Source organism: Lissotriton helveticus, chromosome 2_1 (genome assembly GCF_964261635.1).
Source record: "Lissotriton helveticus chromosome 2_1, aLisHel1.1, whole genome shotgun sequence".
Taxonomy (NCBI): Eukaryota; Metazoa; Chordata; class Amphibia; order Caudata; family Salamandridae; genus Lissotriton; species Lissotriton helveticus.
In genome coordinates this window covers 78,024,777-78,044,852 of record NC_136059.1, presented here as the reverse complement: position 1 = coordinate 78,044,852, position 20,076 = coordinate 78,024,777, and the positions used below count along the sequence as shown (strand labels likewise).

Below are 20,076 nucleotides of genomic sequence, written 5' to 3'. Positions count from 1 at the left end.
TTTTCAAGCTGTCAATCAGAGTAGCATGCTCTGCCCGTGCTTGTAGTAACTCCGCGGTGGGGCCAGCTGATGCAGTCTGCTCCAGCCGTAGCAGGTCAGATTCAACACGTCTGAGATCCGCCTCCAAGCGTCGCCGGGAGTGTGCTTGAGTGCCCAAACATTGTCCCCTGAGGACCACCTTGAACGCGTCCCATTCAATCTGAGGAGTGGATGCCGAGCCCGTGTTATCTTCGAAGTATTGTGCCGTCTGTGTGCTGATGGAACCCCTGAACGTGGCGTCCAGTAGGAGGTCTGGCTGTAACCGCCACGTGGGTATTGGTGGTCGAGGGCGATCCCACCGCAGGTCCAGGAGGTGGGGGTTGTGGTCGGAGTGTGTGCGCCCCATGTAGCATGTGTCCGTGACAATGGGCAAGAGTTCACTAGAGACCATGAAGCGATCAAGGCGGACATGCAGGGTGTGTGCCCCCGAGTAATATGAGTAGACCCTGGAGTTTGGATTGCGAGAGCGCCATGCATCTTGCAAGCCCCATTGTATGGACCATGCCTGTAGCGCCTTCGTGGTGGCCTGTGCTGGTGAGTTGGGTAATGAAGGACGAGAGCGGTCCAGTGCCAAGTCTAGCGAGCTATTGTAGTCCCCGCCAATGACCCAAGGGACCCCATGCCAGGGAGCTAGTGTGTGTGATAAGCTTGTGAGAAAATCCGCTAACCCCGTGTTGGGCGCATAAATGGAAGCGATTACCATCTGGTTGCCATCCAATTTACCGTGGATAGCCACGTACCTGCCCTCGGGGTCTATATGTACATCTTGTGTGGTCCAAGGGATGCCCGGTCTGACCCATACCAGTGTACCCCTGGCGTATGAGGAGAACCCCGTAGCATAAAGTTGTCCGCGCCACCTGCGCCGTAGCGTAGCAATTTCAGTGTTGTTAAGATGGGTTTCCTGCAGGAGGGCGATTTGAATGTGGTGGCGTTTGAGGTAAGAGTATATTTGGTAGCGCCTGGACGGTGTGTGTATACCTCTCACATTCCATGTGCATATCTTAAAGGGGAACATTATGGCAAGTGAACCAACCCTCCCGTCTGTCTCTACCACCACCCCTCAATACATGCCCGCATATCATCATGAAATCAGTCCCCGCCACCCCACAAACATTTGACGTGGCGCTCCAGTGCCCTGTGACCATGGGAGGGGGGAAAAACATGGCTATCGAAACCGTAAACCATTGAACAGTATGAACTTGCAAAATACCAAAAGGTCGGATGCAAAACGTGCTCCCGTCCATACTCTCTAGGAGAGCAACAATGTTCAAGTCTAAGGGGGTGGTTGTGCTACATGCACAGGATCAGAAGGATTATGTCAATGAGTTTGTGTAGTGAAGGCTTATTGCCTTCCCGGGGGGAGCGATTCAGTCAAAGCCGCCCTCGTGTCGGATGATCCCAGCACATACATGGTAAGATGCCATACATTACGTGTTCCAGTCGGGCCACCCTCAGGCAGGGCAGAGTGTCTCCGTAGCTGCGCTCCGTCCAGTGTGGGTTCCCATTGCCAGTGCTGGGAGTCATAACCATCGATGAGACCCTCGGGGGATGCGTCCCAAGGGTGCAGTACGGGAGACGAGGGGGCTTGTCCGCCGCTGCGCTCAGGGTGCATCGCAGTCGTGGTGACGTTGGTACTCTGTAATGATCACTTGTATGCATTTCCGTGGGGAGTTGCATCCGGCGCCTGCTTAGCTGATGTAGTCTGCCGTTTGGGGGGTGACATCAGGTCGAACATCCGATGTCGGGGAGTCAGGCACTCCATAGATTGCTTCGTCGTCGCTCTGAAGGCCTTGTGTGCCGCCGCTCGCCACCTCGCTCCGCGCCGGGGAGCCGCTGAGTTCCATGACGAGGCGGAGGGCGTCTCGCTGCTCTTGTCGTCTGGCATCCGCAGGAGGGGAGGGCCGGGTCGCCACATGTGAGTTCGGTTGAGAATTCCGGCGGGGCCGTCGTCGCCGTCTATGATTGCCGGGATATCGCCGCGGCGCAGGGCCTGTCGCCGTTTTGGGTTCTGTGTCTACCCCGCCGTCTAGCCAGTTTTCAACTTCCATGGGGTCTGTGAAGAAATGGGTCCGTTCACCCGCCACGACCCTCAGCTTCGCAGGAAAAAGAAGGGAGTATTGAAGACCCATCTGTCTCAATCGCTTCTTCACTGCTAGGAAGTCATGCCTCTGTCTCTGGACCTATACAGTATAGTCCGGAAAGAACATCACCGTTGCGTTCTCTACGCGGACCTCTTGGAGCTTGCGGGTCTCTCGGAGTATAGCGTCTCTGTCGCGGTAGTTCATTATGCGGATTAGCATGGGCCTTGGGTTGGAGCCTGTCGTCAGAGGTTTGGTGGGGACCCTGTGCGCCCGCTCAATCACGAAGTGTGGGGAGAGAGATCCTTCCGGCAGGAGGCCTCGTAGCCATTGTTCCATGTGGACCTCTGGGGACCTCCCCTCCCATTTCTCCGGAACCCCGACTAGGCGCACGTTGTTCCTTCGGGTCCTGCCTTCCGCATCCTCAGCTCTGTCTTCCAAGAACTCCACCCTGTTCAGCAAGTCCTGGATGTGTTTATGCGACTGATCCGTGCGGGGTTGAAGTGTCTGCATCGCGTCCTCCAAGGTGGTGGTGCGTTCCGCAAGCTTCTTGTGATCCGCTCTCAGGTGCGTGAGATCGATGACTACGCTGTCAATTTTGGTGGCCAGGGAGGTGCGGGTTAGGCTCAATGATTCCTCCAGTCTCTCCATTGCCGCCAGCATAGTGTCTAGTTTGGCCGCCATCTGGTCCGAGTCGGTGTGCTTCCCGGTTTTATCCATCTTGGCCTTCTGGCTAGCGCTGCTGGAGCCAGTTCTCGTTTTGGGCCCGTTAGACATCTGCGTCACTCCCTCGGGTTCGGCCAGGCAGGCCACGTCGTCCTCAGGGTGTTGGGTCGTGCGGTCCGCAGTCCAATCGTTGGGTAGGCATGCGCTGTGTAACGCGCGTGGACCCCGTGGCGACACTACTCTGTGGTCCGCGGCGTCTTGCGCTTGGCAGGTCGGTGTGGTCCGGCCAGTGCGTGAAGGAGAGCAGGCGTGTGGTTCGGGTTAGTCACTAAAGCAGGCCACGGGGGATTTCAGCGGCGCACTCCTGGCGCACGTTGGCACGCAGTCGCTTCTGGGGTGGGTCCGGGGGTGATGCCACGGTCTTACCGGCACTCGTCGCCACGGGGGCTCGCCTCACGGGTCTTGTCGCCAGGTCTTCGTGGTGGCCCCGCTGCACTGTCGGCGTTTACCCTACGAGGGAGTGAGGCAGCCGGGCTGCAGTGCATCCATGCAGCCGGTGAGTCGGGCCGCATCAGCCGCCGCTTGGTCACATGAGGTAGGGTGCAGGAGCTCCACTCCGTGAGGCTGTGTGGCTGGCGGGGTGCCCTGGTGAGCAGTAGGTCGCTGGTGCAGCCACTGTGAAGAGCGGGACGGATTCGCGCCTCTCCTGGCGTTTTGTGGCCTGTGCTTCTGCTGGGCTGTGTTCCGGGCCTGTGTCCTCGGCTGAAGCCGCGGTCTGTCCTGCGCGCTTCCCCAGGCAGGGAGCGAGGAAGGCGGCAGCAGTCCGGCGAGAGCTCCGGTGCGTCTCAGGAGCGCCGATTGCACACAAAGTCGGCCAGCAGGCCGGTGGCGACGTCCGGTGTTGGCGCCGGTGAATTTCGCCGACCGCAGGCGGCGATTATGCGGATAATTGCCCCGGGAAGGCAGGCCTGGCGCGGAGCTTCACTCCAAGGCGGCCATTCCCGTTGCGTGCGTAGCCACGCCCCAGCGCGTGAGTCACACATGACGACTCAGCCTTTCAGCCTTTCATCCTTCAGGGCTAGATAACATGAGTATCAAAGTCACGAGATGCGTTATAAGTCTATTTTCTTTTAACAACAGGAGGCTCTTCCAGCGGGAGGGTGGCGGGCAGGCACACGGACAGCGGGAACGGACAGCGGGAGGGGGGGTGGGAACGGGGACACGAACAGCTGGAGGAGGGGGGCCTGTATGAGTGATGTACGTTCCTCTCAGTGCAGACAAGTGGCCTTGCAAACTGTGCAGCCAGTGGCATTCGGTGCACGCGGCCAGGGCCAGTAGAATACACGGTAATGTGCGCTCTGAGAGCCCTTCAGGCTCCGTCTGTATTGATCCTCCTGGCCGCAGGAAAAACATGAAGCACACGGACAGGGGGGGGGGGGGCGGGTATCGGACAGCGGGAGGGGGGTCGGGAAGGCTTCCTCCGTTGGCGGCCGGCCGCGGAATGGCCAAAACAAACCTGGACAACAACAAAAAATAAACCCCGCCCACGGCCGCGATGACGATGCGAAAAGGGTGGAGGGGGAAGAAATCGCGGGAACGCCCACGAATCTGGTCCGGCCATGACGGACAGATCTCTGTTCCAATGGCTAGCCTCCATTTATGGAGCTAGCCAATGGAACAGAGGGCGGATTCCCAAGCCACTCTACTGTTCTCATTAGGTTTTCACCTGCGTGAAAAGCCTGCGCAGTGCGCAGGCTTTCACTTAGGCGAAACCTAAAAAGGATTTCTATAGCAAACTAAATTTCTAGATAGAGGTAACAGATTACTTAAGTATAATAATAGGAAATTCATGTTTTCCAAGCTGTAAAGAATTTAAATATCCACTCCAAGATTATCCAAAATAGTTCCAAGAGAGTTGGCTCAGTGCCACAGTTTATGATGACCACAGACAATGTGGAGTAGCTTCTTTGAAGGTTAATGTTATGTAAATGTATCTTGCATAGATACCCAAAAGATGTCATGGATGCGACCCCTAAGTTGGTTATCAGTCAGATCACAACTACAGTTGAGAAGATTTTCATCTATATATAAAAATAGCTATTTATATTTTTAGCTAGAGCTGGCACACTGTCATGCAGCAGTAGAAACAGACTGTTCAAGGCCTCCAAAGCTATAAGAATGGCTTGGGAGACAGATATTAGCCTTTTTAGGGTAGATTGAATTAACAAACAAGTGTTGTTTTGCTTGTCTCAAAATTAGACAGAGCACCTCCATGAGTCAGACTATCATAAGTGCCAATGTTGACAATTACGTGCCGGTGCTGAGCATCAGAAACCAAAGGCTCAAATTAAGCACAGGAAACAGGTTATATTACTAAAGTAGAACACTATTTTTTTAATATTGCATCCCTGTTACTGTCAGATTTTTTAAATACAAAAAAATGAAATATGCTTTGAAAGAAACGGATAGAAATGTGAACTAGCTTTAATGGGGATGTTAATCTAGCCATCGGTAGACAAGTCCACCATCTCTTGTGGTTCACGGAACACCAGCATCCAGGACACCATCACATTGTGGACTAAGAAGTGTAAGAAAGAAAAGAAACAAGGCAGCAGGTCATTTGCATCTGTGCATCCAGGATCTGGGACAACATCCCTGTATCTATCAACACCCCCCTAACACTACTTCAAAGAACTACTTCACAATGCATCCACTCGGATCACTCGTTGACTTTATGCTTGCCTTTGACCCAGTACAGAACTCCTCAGTCTTTTCGCTAGGCAAGCGCTACACAAATACAACCATACACTCGTCTCCTCACTGGTTTGAGACAATGACTGCTCTCTTACCACCAAGTAGTGCCACATCTGAAGAGGAACCCTGCTAGAGAGTGGGACCCAAAAGTATCCGGGCTACTGTTAAGGATATCAAGCAAGGAAAATAAACTGTTTCCCAACAGGTTGGATGTGTTAAAAACCTTTTGCAGGGTTTGCGGTTTCACTTTCATTTTCTTCTAGTTGCATTTCATCTAATACATGGTCGTGGGCGCCTGTCCTTACTTCTTCTTTTAAAGAAAAGTTCACTTCTGAATCATAGACAGAGAAGGGACCAACTCTAAAAATGGATGAGATCTTCAAAACTTGAGAAGTTGGCTTTCCATGAACACATTCTGAACCAGTGGACTACCCAGGAGAGCTTTTCTCTCTTTCTTGTGTTGAAAGTGCCCTCGGTAGCTTGTAAACCGAATTAAAGTTTTTGGTTTTATTATCATACGTATGTATACATGCTATGTATGAATAATATGCCAATGGTGCAGAAGTAGCTGCAGAGCAACAGAGAGCTCTACTTTAATAGTGGGGAGGAAGGAACACGCTACATAACACAGGGTTCTGACATCTAAATTGCAGAGCTACAGCTACATTACATTCAAATATTTACAATTGTATTTGCTCAGTAACATATTATTGTCAGTGAAGTTACAAAATGGGGGTTCAAACCCAGGACTCTAGAATCCAAGGACCCAAAATCAGCAATTAAACTTCTACACCACCTTTCCTCGTGGTATTACCTCATCCTCCTCGTCGTCATCCTCTACGTCTAGGATGCCAGAATCCTGCTCGGACATAGGGCTTGTGCCATTCAAAGGGCTCGAGCCAGCATCTTTTCTGGGCTTCTTCACAGAGCCTATTTTTGGCTGATGGGACAGAATTTTATCAAGGTTCCTCTGCTGCTGAGCCTAAAAGAAAATCAAAATAAAGGTCAGATTGATTGGATCCGTACAGATGATCAATAGTTGGCACAGCTCCAAGACAGAAGCACAGAGAAGCACTGTGCCACAATGTACTCAGTTAAGTACCTCTAGCCTGAGCTTCTAGTGAGTCTCTTGGACAAATCAGACCTCTGCACCCTGCGTTGTCATGCGACCACTGACCATAAAGCCTCCACTGTGTGGGTGGATAGGCACAGAAACAGCTTTCTATTGACTCACAGGAGCCCATTTAAACGAACCCCTGTTTAATGGACAGATACTAACCAAATCTCCTATCTACTTGGTGACCAACTATCCCGATACCGTTCACACAAACATGCTCCAAAAAGAAGCAACCATTGCGTCCAAAAAAGACATCAATTTATACCATAGATGCCTTTAGGGTCACAACAACGCTCCAAGGTTAATTGATGGTTATGTGCTTTCCATCACAATCGTAAATCCAAATCATCTCAGAAAACATTTATCAACCATCCAGATAAAAAAAATCAAATATACCAGATACATCATCACATGTAAACAATGCGACAGGCAAAAATGCATCTAAACATAGCATCCAACCCCATGTCAAAACATGGACTACAAATAAAGAACAAAAGAAACATCAACGTCTTCCCTGGAACGCACATCCACATATATACTACTCTATACAAATTGATAGCAGGATCTATCAACCTGTTGACCAATATAAATATCAGTAAACTAAATATTAGTCTAATCTAAATTTGCCAACTACCTTAACAATGGTTAACAAAAATCCCAGAACCCTAATGGGTGCCAAGATTCCAAAAGGAGTATGGGGTCTTGCAAATGCACTATACAAAAGCACTAACATAGGAAGGACATGGCAAACATGTCCGACGATCATCTGATTCATATACTACCATTTAAGATGCCCACAGCCCATCTATTCTGCTAAGTTCGTCCCAAAGAGTCTTCTGCCCCCTCCCTGGAGACTGTGCTCAGCAATAAGTCATCCCAAACAGCTTTTAATCACACATAGGTGAAGGAAAATATATCTTTTAAACTATGGTCTTAAAACTTAATTCAATTGCTGAGATAAAGGTACACAGTTATGTTGTTCTAAACACACATCTCGCTTATCTCTTAACATCTTAAAAATGTCAGCAATTACTTCATGCAGTGTGTGCTCCGTCCTCAACTGACTCCTAATTCAGTTGTTACCCAGAGTGGATTCCCTTCCCAAAATGCCTATTCTTTTGCATTTTTAAAGGACCACTTCTCTTTTGGAACATATGTCCACACAATGACTGCACTTCTCCTCCACAAAGGTGTAAGGAATTCACAAACTGCAGAAGTTCCTACCTACGGCAGTACGGTGAGTTGTGTGTTAAATGCTGGTGTACCAGAGGCTATGGCAACAACTCACTCTAATATAGGCAAATGTTCAAGCGAGCTCTTGTAGTACTCTGTTAAGAAGCCACCGGGGTTGGTGCAGAATAGCATCATTTGGTGTTTGCCAATTTCAAGATTAACCAACAAAGTAATGAAATTACATTTACTACTCGCTGAGGTACACAGGATTATAGGCAAGAAAAACTCTGCCCCCACTTGTATTAGATTTACCATACTGAAAATAACCCAATAAAAAATGGATGGTAGGGATAGGCATATTGAGGATACCCAGTACAGTACACCAGTTTCATCCAGAATTCTATGTTCCCACTGACACATCCATGCACCAAGCCATGAGGCTCATTTGATGAGTTATTGGAATCAGATTAGAAATATACAAGAACTCTTTTCTCCCCCACTGATGACTGAGTAATCCAGCATCCCATCTGTCCTCACCAGTAAAGCAGAGAGCATAAATGCAAAGCGGTGCCTCAAAATACACTCTCGATGAAGCACAATAACAATCGACGATGTTCCCCAAAGGGAACAATGTGCCTCAAAAGCACCCAAGCTAATCTAGAAGCCAGCCTGAGTTTCCCCAAGGGTGGAGAAATCTCATAGGACATCCTAGGCATTCTAAAAAGTCTAGCATACACCAATGTTTCTTGATGGTGCCAAAGATCACATGAAAAGTCCTTGTTCCACAATGGTGCCAGTAAGACATAGAAGAACATCCTTTATTTGTGAATAAAATCCAATAACTCAGAAGTTCACGAGCACAGGTGATTGTTACGGTTATCAGTAGAAGGCTCATGTTCCTTTAAAGGAGCTAGAATCTTAGAGGACTGATCATGATTGCTCCCTGCAATCCTCCCCCCTCCAGCACACTGAAGTTCTAGAGAGACCCCATGTACCTCCACAGGGATCCAGTTGATAAAGGACACAGCACGTGTCCGAAAAGAGGCCAGATTTCCTGGATTTCCATGCAATACTGTCAATACTAAGGCGCCACTTTAAAGAACACTATATCACACTTCTGCTACTTCTCCAATACCTTGATGACTGTGTCTTTATGTTTGGCCCTGCACAGCACTCCGCTGCTTTTGGCTAGTTTTGCGCTATACAAATACACATTACTGCATTCGTAGAATACAGAATAATACTCAAAATCAGGAATACAGGGGTATAACAAAAGCCGTTCGCTGCTTGAGCCCTTCCCTGTGTGTCCCTGGAGGATTGCGGTGATTGCAGAACTTTGCTGCCTTTCCTGTCTGGTCTCTGATGTTGGCCTGGAACTATTGACTGGCCGAACCTACTAACGGAGAGCAGCGGGTGCAGGGGACTGCGAGGACCAGCATTCTCTCTTGCTGTCAGCTGGTGCCTCTTCCCCTAATCAGCCCCGCCTACCCGCCCCTATTTAAACAAGGCTATTCCCGCGCATCGAGAGGCGCGCGCGGGATTAGCTCGGGCGAAGCCCGGGCCTAGGGCTGGTCCGTTGTAGCCCGTTGTAGCCCGTTCGAGCCCGAAAGAGACTGGACTGGGCTCACTCCCTTGGTTCCTCGTCCTGTGGAAGTTGGGGTATTTATCAACTGTTTAGCAAATCCTGGTTGTAATAGATCGCCTGATATGTCAACGCGCGGTGCCAAGAATAAAAATGTGGCAGCGGGATCCCTCTTAACTGGAACACTTGGTAATTTTATAACGAGGGCGAACTCCGTGATAGATCAGGGAATAACACTGATGGAACGCAGGGTCTCAGACTGATTTGCATATGGCCATGTCTGAACTGGGATGCCGGAGTGAGCTAAAGAACGGTGATGGATTAAACCCAGATCAGTTGACTGGGGGTGAGTGTTTGTATTGTCAACGCTCCGTCCATCATCACCTTTGGTTTTTCTTTGTTCGCCCTAAGTTGGCAGGGTATGCTCAGACGCGAGTCCCTTGCTCACTTTGCCACTGGAGTCAAGCAAGCCCGGCTGAAGATGGCTGTTATGCCAGAAACCGGTCCTAGGAAGCTTGATTCCGGTCCAGGGAAGACATGGCTTGGCAGTTCGGGCTGGACTGTTCCCATGAGGCACAGGGTCAGACTGATTTGCATATGGCCATGTCTGAACTGGGGTGGCGGAGTGAGCTAAAGAACGGTGATGGATTAAACCCAGATCAGTTGACTGGGGGTGAGTGTTTGTATTGTCAACGCTCCGTCCATCATCCCCTATGGTTTTCCTTGGCCCCCCTCTCACAAGACTTAGCCATGGCAAAAAGATCATCCATAGGCTATCTTGCGAACGCCCGCACACCTGAAAATCCACATAGAGGTAACATCATAGAAACCCAGGCACAGGTATATCGTTCCCACACTCCAATAGATCAGTCTGACATTCAATCGATTACTGACCTAAATCTGTCTCAATCAACAGAGGAAAACATAGATATTACTGGGAGGGAGGACCCAGAAATAGTAAAAATGCAATTACGTGAGAGGAAGGAAGGAGCTAAACCTAGAAGAAAAAGGGTAAATACAACTATAGGGGGAGGGAGAAAAGCAAAAGTAGCTAAGGGCATGAGCAATGTGGTAATATCCCAACAGCAGAAAGATACTGTGGTACTGGATATTCCTCACCCACTGGCCATACAGTCTGAAGGATCAGTATCTATGGCGAGGTTAGAAATTATGGAAACAGGAGATGAGACCGCTGATACATTGCTGAAAAAAATCGGGGCCTTGCTTAAAGCCGCTATCGCCCCCATGGAAAATAGGCTTAAAAGGATTGAACAACAACTCTCCGGCTTAGAAGTAAACTCGAAGGGTTGGACAGAGGCGATGAAAGGAAAAAAGGTAACACAATGTGCAATAACGAAAACAACTAACCTGGTGGTACAAAAGTCTAGTAACAAATCGACCTCTGCCCAAACGATGAACCAGACTGTCACTAACTCAGTAGTACCGACCTCTTCGATCAAATCGCCTGCTGGAGGTAAATCCACAGAGAGGGTTCAAAAAACAAAGCAAAATCCAGATAGTGTACTTAGAGGGGATTTAAAGCTTAGTGTACCACTGAGAAAGCATATAGTAAATCTACCTCCCGAAGCAAGCCCCTACGTGGTTATATTAACAGGAGTACCAGAGTCATGGAACATAGCAGGGTTATCGAGCAAATTAAAGGTCCTAGGGTGTGTGCCCTATATAGAACAATTTACCATTATTTGCTTCCAAGAATGCTGGGACAGGGAGGAGACCCATTTAAATGGCTTTCGTACCTTCTTTTCACCTGCCAAGCTTTCAAAGAGGGGCAGAAATGCGGGGGGCTTATGCATCTATATAGCTAATACTGTAAACATCACGGTTAAAAAGAGCCTCTTAGGATCAGACTATTACCAAATATTGGTTTTATCCCTGGGTGGAAAACATATAAAACATATCATTATTTTGATTAACATGTATAACAATATTCCTAGGTAGGACATAAATAAGACCCTGGTGGATCTTGCGCAAAGCGTCCAACAATTAACCGAACACTTACAGGAGGATGCGTGTGTAGTGCTGTTGGGGGATCTAAATTGCCATCTATGCACCCAAAGCAATCAAGGAGTTTGCGGGATATTAAACCTGAAAGGTGACCCTTGTACCCACTTTGAGCACTCAAGTACTGGGAGTGCTTTTAATTCCCTGATCCACTTATTGGATCTATGGTTTGGAAACAAACTGTGCAGCCCGCAGGTCCCCTTTTTACCAACCTTTATGGGCAGGGGTTGCTCCACAGTGATTGACTTCGCCATAATTTCAAATAGTCACTCTGGTTCCGTACTAGGTTGCTACACAGGGGAGTCTGCATTGAGTGATCATTATCCCATTTGTCTTTCTATTGGTTCCACTCAGAATAGTAATACGTCTGGCAATGTTGTGGAAACCCTCTATAAATATGGGATAGCATTAGCTAGGCAGAATGGGTACAATATAAAGTGGAACAAAGTTGAGCCTACGCAGTTTATGGCATCCATAATAAAAGAACACCGTGACGAGATTATGATTTGCCGCTCAGAGAATACTGGAAGCGCTCAAATAGTGGCAGCTTTCCAGAAGATTTCTGGAGCAATTCATAAGGCACTAACTAAACCACCTAAAAAGGGCTAAAAAAAGAGGGGGAGGGATGGTTTGATATAGCCTGCAGTAAAGCCCACGCAGCTCTAAAATCTATTCTTAAGAAAGATCCAAAAAATGCCCTTGAAATCAGACAGGCTAGAGCAAGGTATTATACCGCAATCAAAATTAGGAAAACTGAATTAAAAGAGGAGGCTTGGAGGTCACTGCATCAAGCATGTATCTTGAGGGACACAGTGGGCTTTTGGAAGGCGGTGAATGCCCCCTTCTTTACTGAAAGGAATATAGACACTATGGAAGTGGCCATTGATGAAGCTACATGGGTAGACCATTTTACAAATCTATATAAGAAAGATGAGAGAGTGGAATTTATTTATAATGAACTTCAGGAGAGGGAAACGGACAGAGTACAAAGCTTGTTCCCCCTGAGCATCAATTTTACCCTATCAGAAATCGAGCTGGCTATAGCGAAAAGTGCTGCAGGAAAAGCGGCTGGCCCAGATGGGGTACCCGTAGAAATCCTCTCCAAATTTCAGTATGGCTTTAAGGCGGGCTTAGGAACCGTTGAGCATGGTTTAAATTTGGCCATTCTCGTAGGGAAATACGTAGCTGCAAAAAAGGGTAATTTGTTTCTGTCATTCGTCGATTTGAGCTCGGCCTTCGACTGCCTTAGTCACGAGATTTTATGGGACACATTGACGCAACTTGGTATGGCGGGGCCAAAGTACGTTTCGGGAACAGGGGCGAATGTACATCTGTCTTTCCCATAAGGAAAGGAGTGCGGCAGGGTTGCATTTTTGCACCCTTTTTATTTAATCTGTATATTAACAGTGTGGCTGCCCAACTATTAACGGCTAAAACGGATTTCCCCCAAAGCAAAGGAGGCCCAGTTCCACTTCTTTTATACGCCGATGACGCGGTAATCATGTCAAGAACTCAAGTGGGTCTTCAGAGAGCACTTTCTACCTTTGCTGATTATATGGGAGAGAGAGGACTAAAAATAAATATTCCTAAAACTTTTAATGTGTTGTACATCTAAGACATATGCTTCATGCAACACTTTTTTAGAAAAGTCTAAGATAGAGTCAACAGAAAAAATTTCCTATTTAGGAATAGTTTTTAACAAAAAGGGAACATGGGTGTCGGCAGCTGAAGCGAGGAAACTAGCGTTTTCTCGCGCTATCGGAGCTATAAAGAAATTTGCTATTAAATTAGGGGACCGTCCTGTACATATTCTCATCGACATCTATAAGTCGAAATGTGTGTCCACCGTAACCTATGGTGCAGGGATATGGAGGATTACTAACATTAGAGATATTCAAATTTGCGAAAATTCGTTTCTGCGATTTTTGCTGGCACTCCCACCTTGAATGAATGAATGATGAAGATATTTGTACAGCGCACGTACACCAGCGGCTTCTTGGCGCTCCGGGACAGGCAAGGGCTAACTGCAAAACAGGGAGACCTTAATCAAATGCTGGAGAAAACAGCCACGTCTTCAGAGCTTTCCTAAATGACTGATAAGAAGAAATGAGACGGAGGTCAAGTGGGAGGGAATTCCAAAGGTGGGGGGCCTGCAACGCAAATCTTAGGCCCCCAAGCCTCTTCTGCTTGAAAGGACGTGAGGACAGCAAATTGAGGCCAACCGAGCGAAGTGCTCGGGAAGGAGTATATCGGTGGAGGAGAGAGGCAATGAAAGATGGGCCTTGGTCGCTAAGGGCTTGATAGGTTAAGCAGCCAACCTTAAAAAGACTGCGCTGGACTACAGGTAGCCAGTGTAGGTTTCTCAACAGTGACTTCGCAGAACTTGTCCTGGGCTGCCGAAAAACCAGTCAGCATCAAGTTATGTATGCCATAAAGAACTCGGGCTGACCTATGTGTCTGACCTAATTAAAATAAGCCCGGTGCTACTTTGGCATAAAGTCTGGAATTCGGAAGAGACTGGCCTTAATAGAGAGATTTTACAGGACTGTATGGAGCTCCAGGGGGGGCAAAAAATTAAATGGTTTTTCTATGTAAAGTCTTTTTTAGGAGAACTCGGACAGCCTGAATACTTCTCTTCGCCAAGTACTCTAAGTTCTATTTCTAGAAAAAAGCTGAAAGAACAATGCTTGGAACTATTAGAGTTAAAACGGTGGCACATGGAAGGGACAAAGGGATCTGTAATACAGAATCAATTAATGTTGCACGGGAGTGGTTTACACAAATATTTAACACTGGTACAGAGCAGTTTCTCTAGAATGCTGTTAACACGCTTTAGAGGGGACAGCTTCTTCAGACTGGTAACGTTTCCAGAAACTAACTCATGGTCAAAAGACTTTCCACCGTGCCCATGCGATGACATTTCAAACCAATCTACTATTCATTGCGTGTTGTTCTGTAAATTTTACTCGTTTGCATGAAAGAAATACCTAATCCTCTTGCTGAAAAAATGGGGATTGAGACAGTGCAGACCGGCCCTATTGAAACTCCAGATGCTGGAAGATGAAATGACCATGTATTTTGTGTCAAATTTTTAAAAAAATGTGATTAGATGCAGGAAATCTATGAACTGACCCTCAATTTAAATAACATCTATCTACCTGCTATCACCGTTATGTACTTTTGCTTGGTAATTAGTTGTGGAACCGATTGCAATGTGTTTTTATTGTCTTTTGTATCGGCTTTTATGATTTTTAACATGTAAAATCGAATAAAGCTATCTTTGACTTTGAACAAAAGCTCGATTGCAAAGCCTCAATTCTCTGATATTACCAATGCTCACAATGACAACTCATATGCAACTCTTGCTCCCCAAAGGTGTGGAAAAAACGTGTTCCCTTGCAGAGGGCTCCTCTCGGTCACCTCCCTGTGCCTCTTGGCCAATGAATCGATGCCTGTGCTGAAGTTTAGAAGAGGGCATGGCACGGCAACTGCTCTTGGGGGAAAGAGGACCACTTAGGAACCAAAGAAACCAGGCAAAGGTCCAGCAAGCACAAGGGACCAGTTGCCACATCAGTGCTAGCTAGCGTGTGGTACCATGCCAGAACGGAAGGGTATCTTCGCTGTGCTTTTAAAGCAGCATAGTTAAAGGGCAATGAACCAGAGCCAGAACCAGAGACACAAATTATGCTTCATGTCTACTTTGCATAACAAGCATTGGTTTATGGGTACACACTGCTATTTAATACAGAACTAGGGTCCAGGACAATAAATCAAATATATAATTTAAAAAAGCCTGTGTCCTAATTTTTGGCCATGGTGCTGTATCTCTAGTCCAAAGTGGCTAAAACAAACTTGCCCATCACTGAACTTTTTAGCAACAGCACACCAAACCGATAAGCACCACAAAAATCATCCAGAACAGCAGCCACACTCGATTGATAAGTGAATGACATTAATCTATGGTTATCCATGATTGACTATATTTTCTGAATGCTTATCTGGGACTGTGTCGCACAGAAAAAGCACTATTGTTGCACTAAGGCAAATTATTTTGATTATGATCAGTGGAAAAACCATCTAGCTAGATCTGTTACTTTTAGGAGCCTGAGAACTGTATAAATATCTGCACATGCAAATGAATTACAGTATGAATACATCTTAAAATTACAAAGCACTGGGCCGTAAAGAGAATCTAATTCACAATAATAAGCAAGTTAACACCCGAGTGAATGAATAGTAACTGCCTAATCTTATACATGTCAAGCCCATTTTTAAGCCTAAAGAAAGGGTCACAAACCATAATGGGAGGACAAGGGTGACGCCCCAGTGTTTGCACTTTGAGAACGGATCGAGAAAGTAAACGTTGAAAAGAGGGAGTAAGAAAGACAGATGAAGTCCTTTCCCTTCAGCCGGATTCATGGTCTGGCTCAAATCCTTAGTGGGAGAGGAGGCAGGTGGAGATAAGCCTTGCATATGAGCATGCAATATATTCCACATGTGAAATATTGGTTAGATTTTTACATATTAAATTCCAATACGCTGAATCTCTGACTCCCAGCAATGGACAGACACACCTTTGGAATACTGGGATTACAAATAAAGCAGGATTGATACTTCGGTGCCCTGGTCAGCGCTGCAGGGAGAACTCTACATAGCAGGAGCGTTGTGTGCACATCAGTAACTCCCAAAACCCAAATAATTTACACTCTGAGACACCAGACTGAGTTAAATGGAAATATGTACGCACTGGTATGGTCTTAAACTTTGGTAGGCAAGCTCAAGGCTAGAAATGGTAAATAAACTGTCTGTCAAACCTCCCCGCGCCCCCTCCACATTTATAATTTCCAGGGGGAGGGATGGGGGGAGGATGCAAATGCACGCTATCAACAAGGACTGAAAGCATGAACAGGACCATTAACAATATTCCATAAGTATCAAAGATCTTTCCATGAACAGTGAAATTGCCCCAGGAACATTGTAAATTCCCCATAAACTAGGACATTTCCAATTAACAGTACAAAACGCACCATAAATAGTAAATATTCTATAAAAATATCAAAATTCCCCCATAAAGGCTACAATGTCTGACGTAAGCAATGAATCTGGTCCCTAAATAATATGATTTTGCCCCCTCCTCCTTCAAAAAGAAAATGTCTAAATGAGCAAAGGTATTTTAGCCATGAAATGGGACAGACATGCTTATAGACATGCTTATAGAACCCTGATATTGCCCAAGGTGCCTGGAAATTTCACTGGGCTTAAAGTCATACAATTTCCACTTGCTTCTTGTAAGCAAATATCAACTACAATACAATTCTACAAGTACATAAGTTGCAAAGATTTCAGTGAATTGTGATGAAATCAAAGCACTAACACACAAGATTACAAGAAATATTCTCTTTGTACTGGATTTCAATATATAATTTGTGTCATATTTAAGGGAATGTGGTCCCTTCTATTCAGACAATTGATGACATGATGGGAGAAATAGGTCTCTCAGCAGATTTAAATACTATCAGCTATGGGGGATGCACCCCTACATTTATGCAATTGCATGGGGATTTGTGTAAGTGTCCTGAATTACTACATTTCCTTTCTGTCTAAAAGATCTTAGTGCGTGCAGTTGGGTGCCCCCAAGTCAGACTACCACTCTGTGCAATATGGTGTGCTACAGACATAAAGACGATCTCCAACCTAATTTAAACACCTTTGTAGGACACCTGATGGACTAACACCTGGCGATGGTATAAATCAATCATACATTTATAAAGCACGGCAAATCACCCCTATGGGTCTCTAGGCGCTGGAGATGCTGCATGGAGGTACGGTCATTCAAACAACCAGGTCGTTACCTCCCTTCTGAATTACTGGAGTGACGGTGCGGTCCTGAGGTACAGGGGGGAGGCCGTTCCAAGCCTTGGCCACCGGGTACGAGAAGGAGTGTCCAACACTGTAGGTTCGGTGGACACATGGTGTGTCTGCAAGGGAAGCTGATGGAAGGTGTCTGGTCGGTTGGTGGAGGGTCACCATCATGCTGTTACATGTGGGAGTGCTGGCTGTTGCATATGTCCACGCCTGTGGATTTGTAGGAGTGCTGGCTGTTGCATATGTCCACGCCTGTGGATTTGTAGGAGTGTTGGCTGTTGCATATGTCCACGCCTGTGGATTTGTAGGAGTGCTGGCTGTTGCATATGTCCACGCCTGTGGATTTGTAGGAGTGCTGGCTGTTGCATATGTCCACGCCTGTGGATTTGCAGGAGTGCTGGCTGTTGCATATGTCCACGCCTGTGGATTTGTAGGAGTGCTGGCTGTTGCATATGTCCACGCCTGTGGATTTGTAGGAGTGCTGGCTGTTGTATATGTCCACGCCTGTGGATTTGTAGGAGTGCTGGCTGTTGCATATGTCCACGCCTGTGGATTTGTAGGAGTGCTGGCTGTTGTATATGTCCACGCCTGTGGATTTGTAGGAGTGCTGGCTGTTGCATATGTCCACGCCTGTGGATTTGTATGAGTGCTGGCTGTTGCATACGTCCACGCCTGTGGATTTGTAGGAGTGTTGGCTGTTGCATATGTCCACGCCTGTGGATTTGTAGGAGTGCTGGCTGTTGCATATGTCCACGCCTGTGGATTTGTAGGAGTGCTGGCTGTTGCATATGTCCACGCCTGTGGATTTGTAGGAGTGCTGGCTGTTGTATATGTCCACGCCTGTGGATTTGTAGGAGTGCTGGCTGTTGCATATGTCCACGCCTGTGGATTTGTAGGAGTGCTGGCTGTTGTATATGTCCACGCCTGTGGATTTGTAGGAGTGCTGGCTGTTGCATATGTCCACGCCTGTGGATTTGTATGAGTGCTGGCTGTTGCATACGTCCACGCCTGTGGATTTGTAGGAGTGTTGGAGAACAGTGGCCTCTCTCACCCTCTCAAGCTGAATCTTCACGAGCCACCATTTCGTTATCCACCTTCTCCCAGTTGCAACTTCCACTACCATCCCTCTCCTCCATGTTCTCCTACAGCCAAGACTTTGGCAGCAGGCACTGTGCTATGCAACATGCCATGTGAATCAAAAGAAAGAAAGATTCCTTTCACAGAAAGCAAGGTTTCAATGAAGTTAATCTGAGGTTTCGGGGACGAATGATGAGGGCAACCATAAGTAAGGCACACACCGGGGCACATGAAAGACTGAGTGAGCGGACGGACCCTGATCCCCCAAACCCACATCACAGAAATGATCTGAGAAAAGGGGAGTGGGGGTGCAGGGGAGAACTCCCCGACGTCTGCTTCGCTGCCTATGAAAAATGTGTTAGTCAAACAGCCGTGCTGCTTACAAATGGCGACTGCCGTGGAGCACCATAAATCTGTCTTGGCTGTTCTCAAGGGAAATGAAAGTGCGGTGGGGCTGGCATGGAAGGGCCAGCACATTAGGTAACCTCAAGGTGAAAACCAAACTGGCTGCATTTGAAAAACAGACTGTAAAATGTCGTTTCCCAAAATAAGATAAACCGCTCTCTACAAAACATTTTTACTTTTTCTGAATTCTTGGATCCATGCACCTTATTGTAAAACTATATTGATTATCAAGTTTCACTCCAATCCTAGCATAGTTCGCTTCACTAAGGGGGGTTGCATGCATATCGAGGTTTTTGCAGGTACAAGAGTTGAGACTTGCAAAGTAATTCAAGCTTCAATATAGGGGTCTTGAACTAAAACCAAATGAGACTGCGATTCCACAGGCACAATGCAGTTATGAACAGAGAAGCAACCAATCAACCCCTGGCCAATGTCGACTGCTTGGATTGCAGCGTTATCATTAGCATATGTGGTATAGCGCCTGGTGAGAACATGCCTCATGGTATTTCAGAAAGCATGCATGTACCATCCGGTGCCCAAGCTACTACAAACGGGCTTGGTGAGAGACCACAAAAAAAATCCTTGTTGCAATAACTACTGATAAAAAATATTCTGCTTTGTCGATTTTTTTCTAATTTCATTTTTTGCTATCAATACATTGTTAGAAAGACTTAAAAAGAATTAAAGGAACAGAATAATATCTTTAATGCAATAATTATTATTATTTTTTTTTTAAATCTTTATTGAGATTTCATAAGGTATACATCATAAATACAGTAAAACAAAACGGACCATTACACTACCGCATTCATCATCCAAGTGATAAAAATTATATAAGGACATATTCTTTGCATAAGTACACTGTGACAGTAAGGAGACAGGAGGACATATTCAAGTTGTAACCCTACATCGTAGGATTTGCATTTAAGTAGTCCGTTAAGTATTTCCAATAGTCTTTCAGTCTGGAGCGGGCAGGTAGTTCTTCTTCATACGTTCTCAACGTAACCTGACAGTGGGACATATCATTGATCCATTGTTTGGCACTAGGTGCCATCTTGCTCTCCCAGCACATAGAGATTCGTCGTTTGGCAACGCTATCACACAAAACTTTCGTTTCGTAGCCCGGACATCGCGCAAGAGCCCCAATAGGCATACTCGAATAGTGCAATGAATGTCAATTCCCACCATTTCTGTCAATACTGAGGTGACCATCTCCCAATATGAATGTATCTTCAAACAGTGCCATGCCAAGTGAATGTAGTCAGCCTGATCAAAACCACATCGTTTACAGCTCGCTT

At 46.7% G+C, this 20,076-nt stretch overlaps 1 protein-coding gene and 1 long non-coding RNA gene across 5 annotated transcripts in view; one reads left to right on the top strand and one right to left on the bottom strand.

Annotated features, from left to right (window-relative positions):
- The window catches only part of EXOC6B (exocyst complex component 6B), a 1,580,787-nt gene that overhangs the window by 1,218,548 nt on the left and 342,163 nt on the right, over positions 1-20,076 (bottom strand). For both annotated transcript variants that reach the window (XM_078674493.1, XM_078674492.1), the window contains exon 7: positions 6,352-6,519. In XM_078674493.1, coding sequence (XP_078530619.1) covers positions 6,352-6,519 — 168 coding nt within the window. The remainder of the gene's footprint in view (positions 1-6,351; positions 6,520-20,076) is intronic.
- Positions 1-20,076, top strand: part of LOC144817728 (uncharacterized) — an 891,613-nt gene that overhangs the window by 643,369 nt on the left and 228,168 nt on the right. The window lies entirely within an intron of this gene.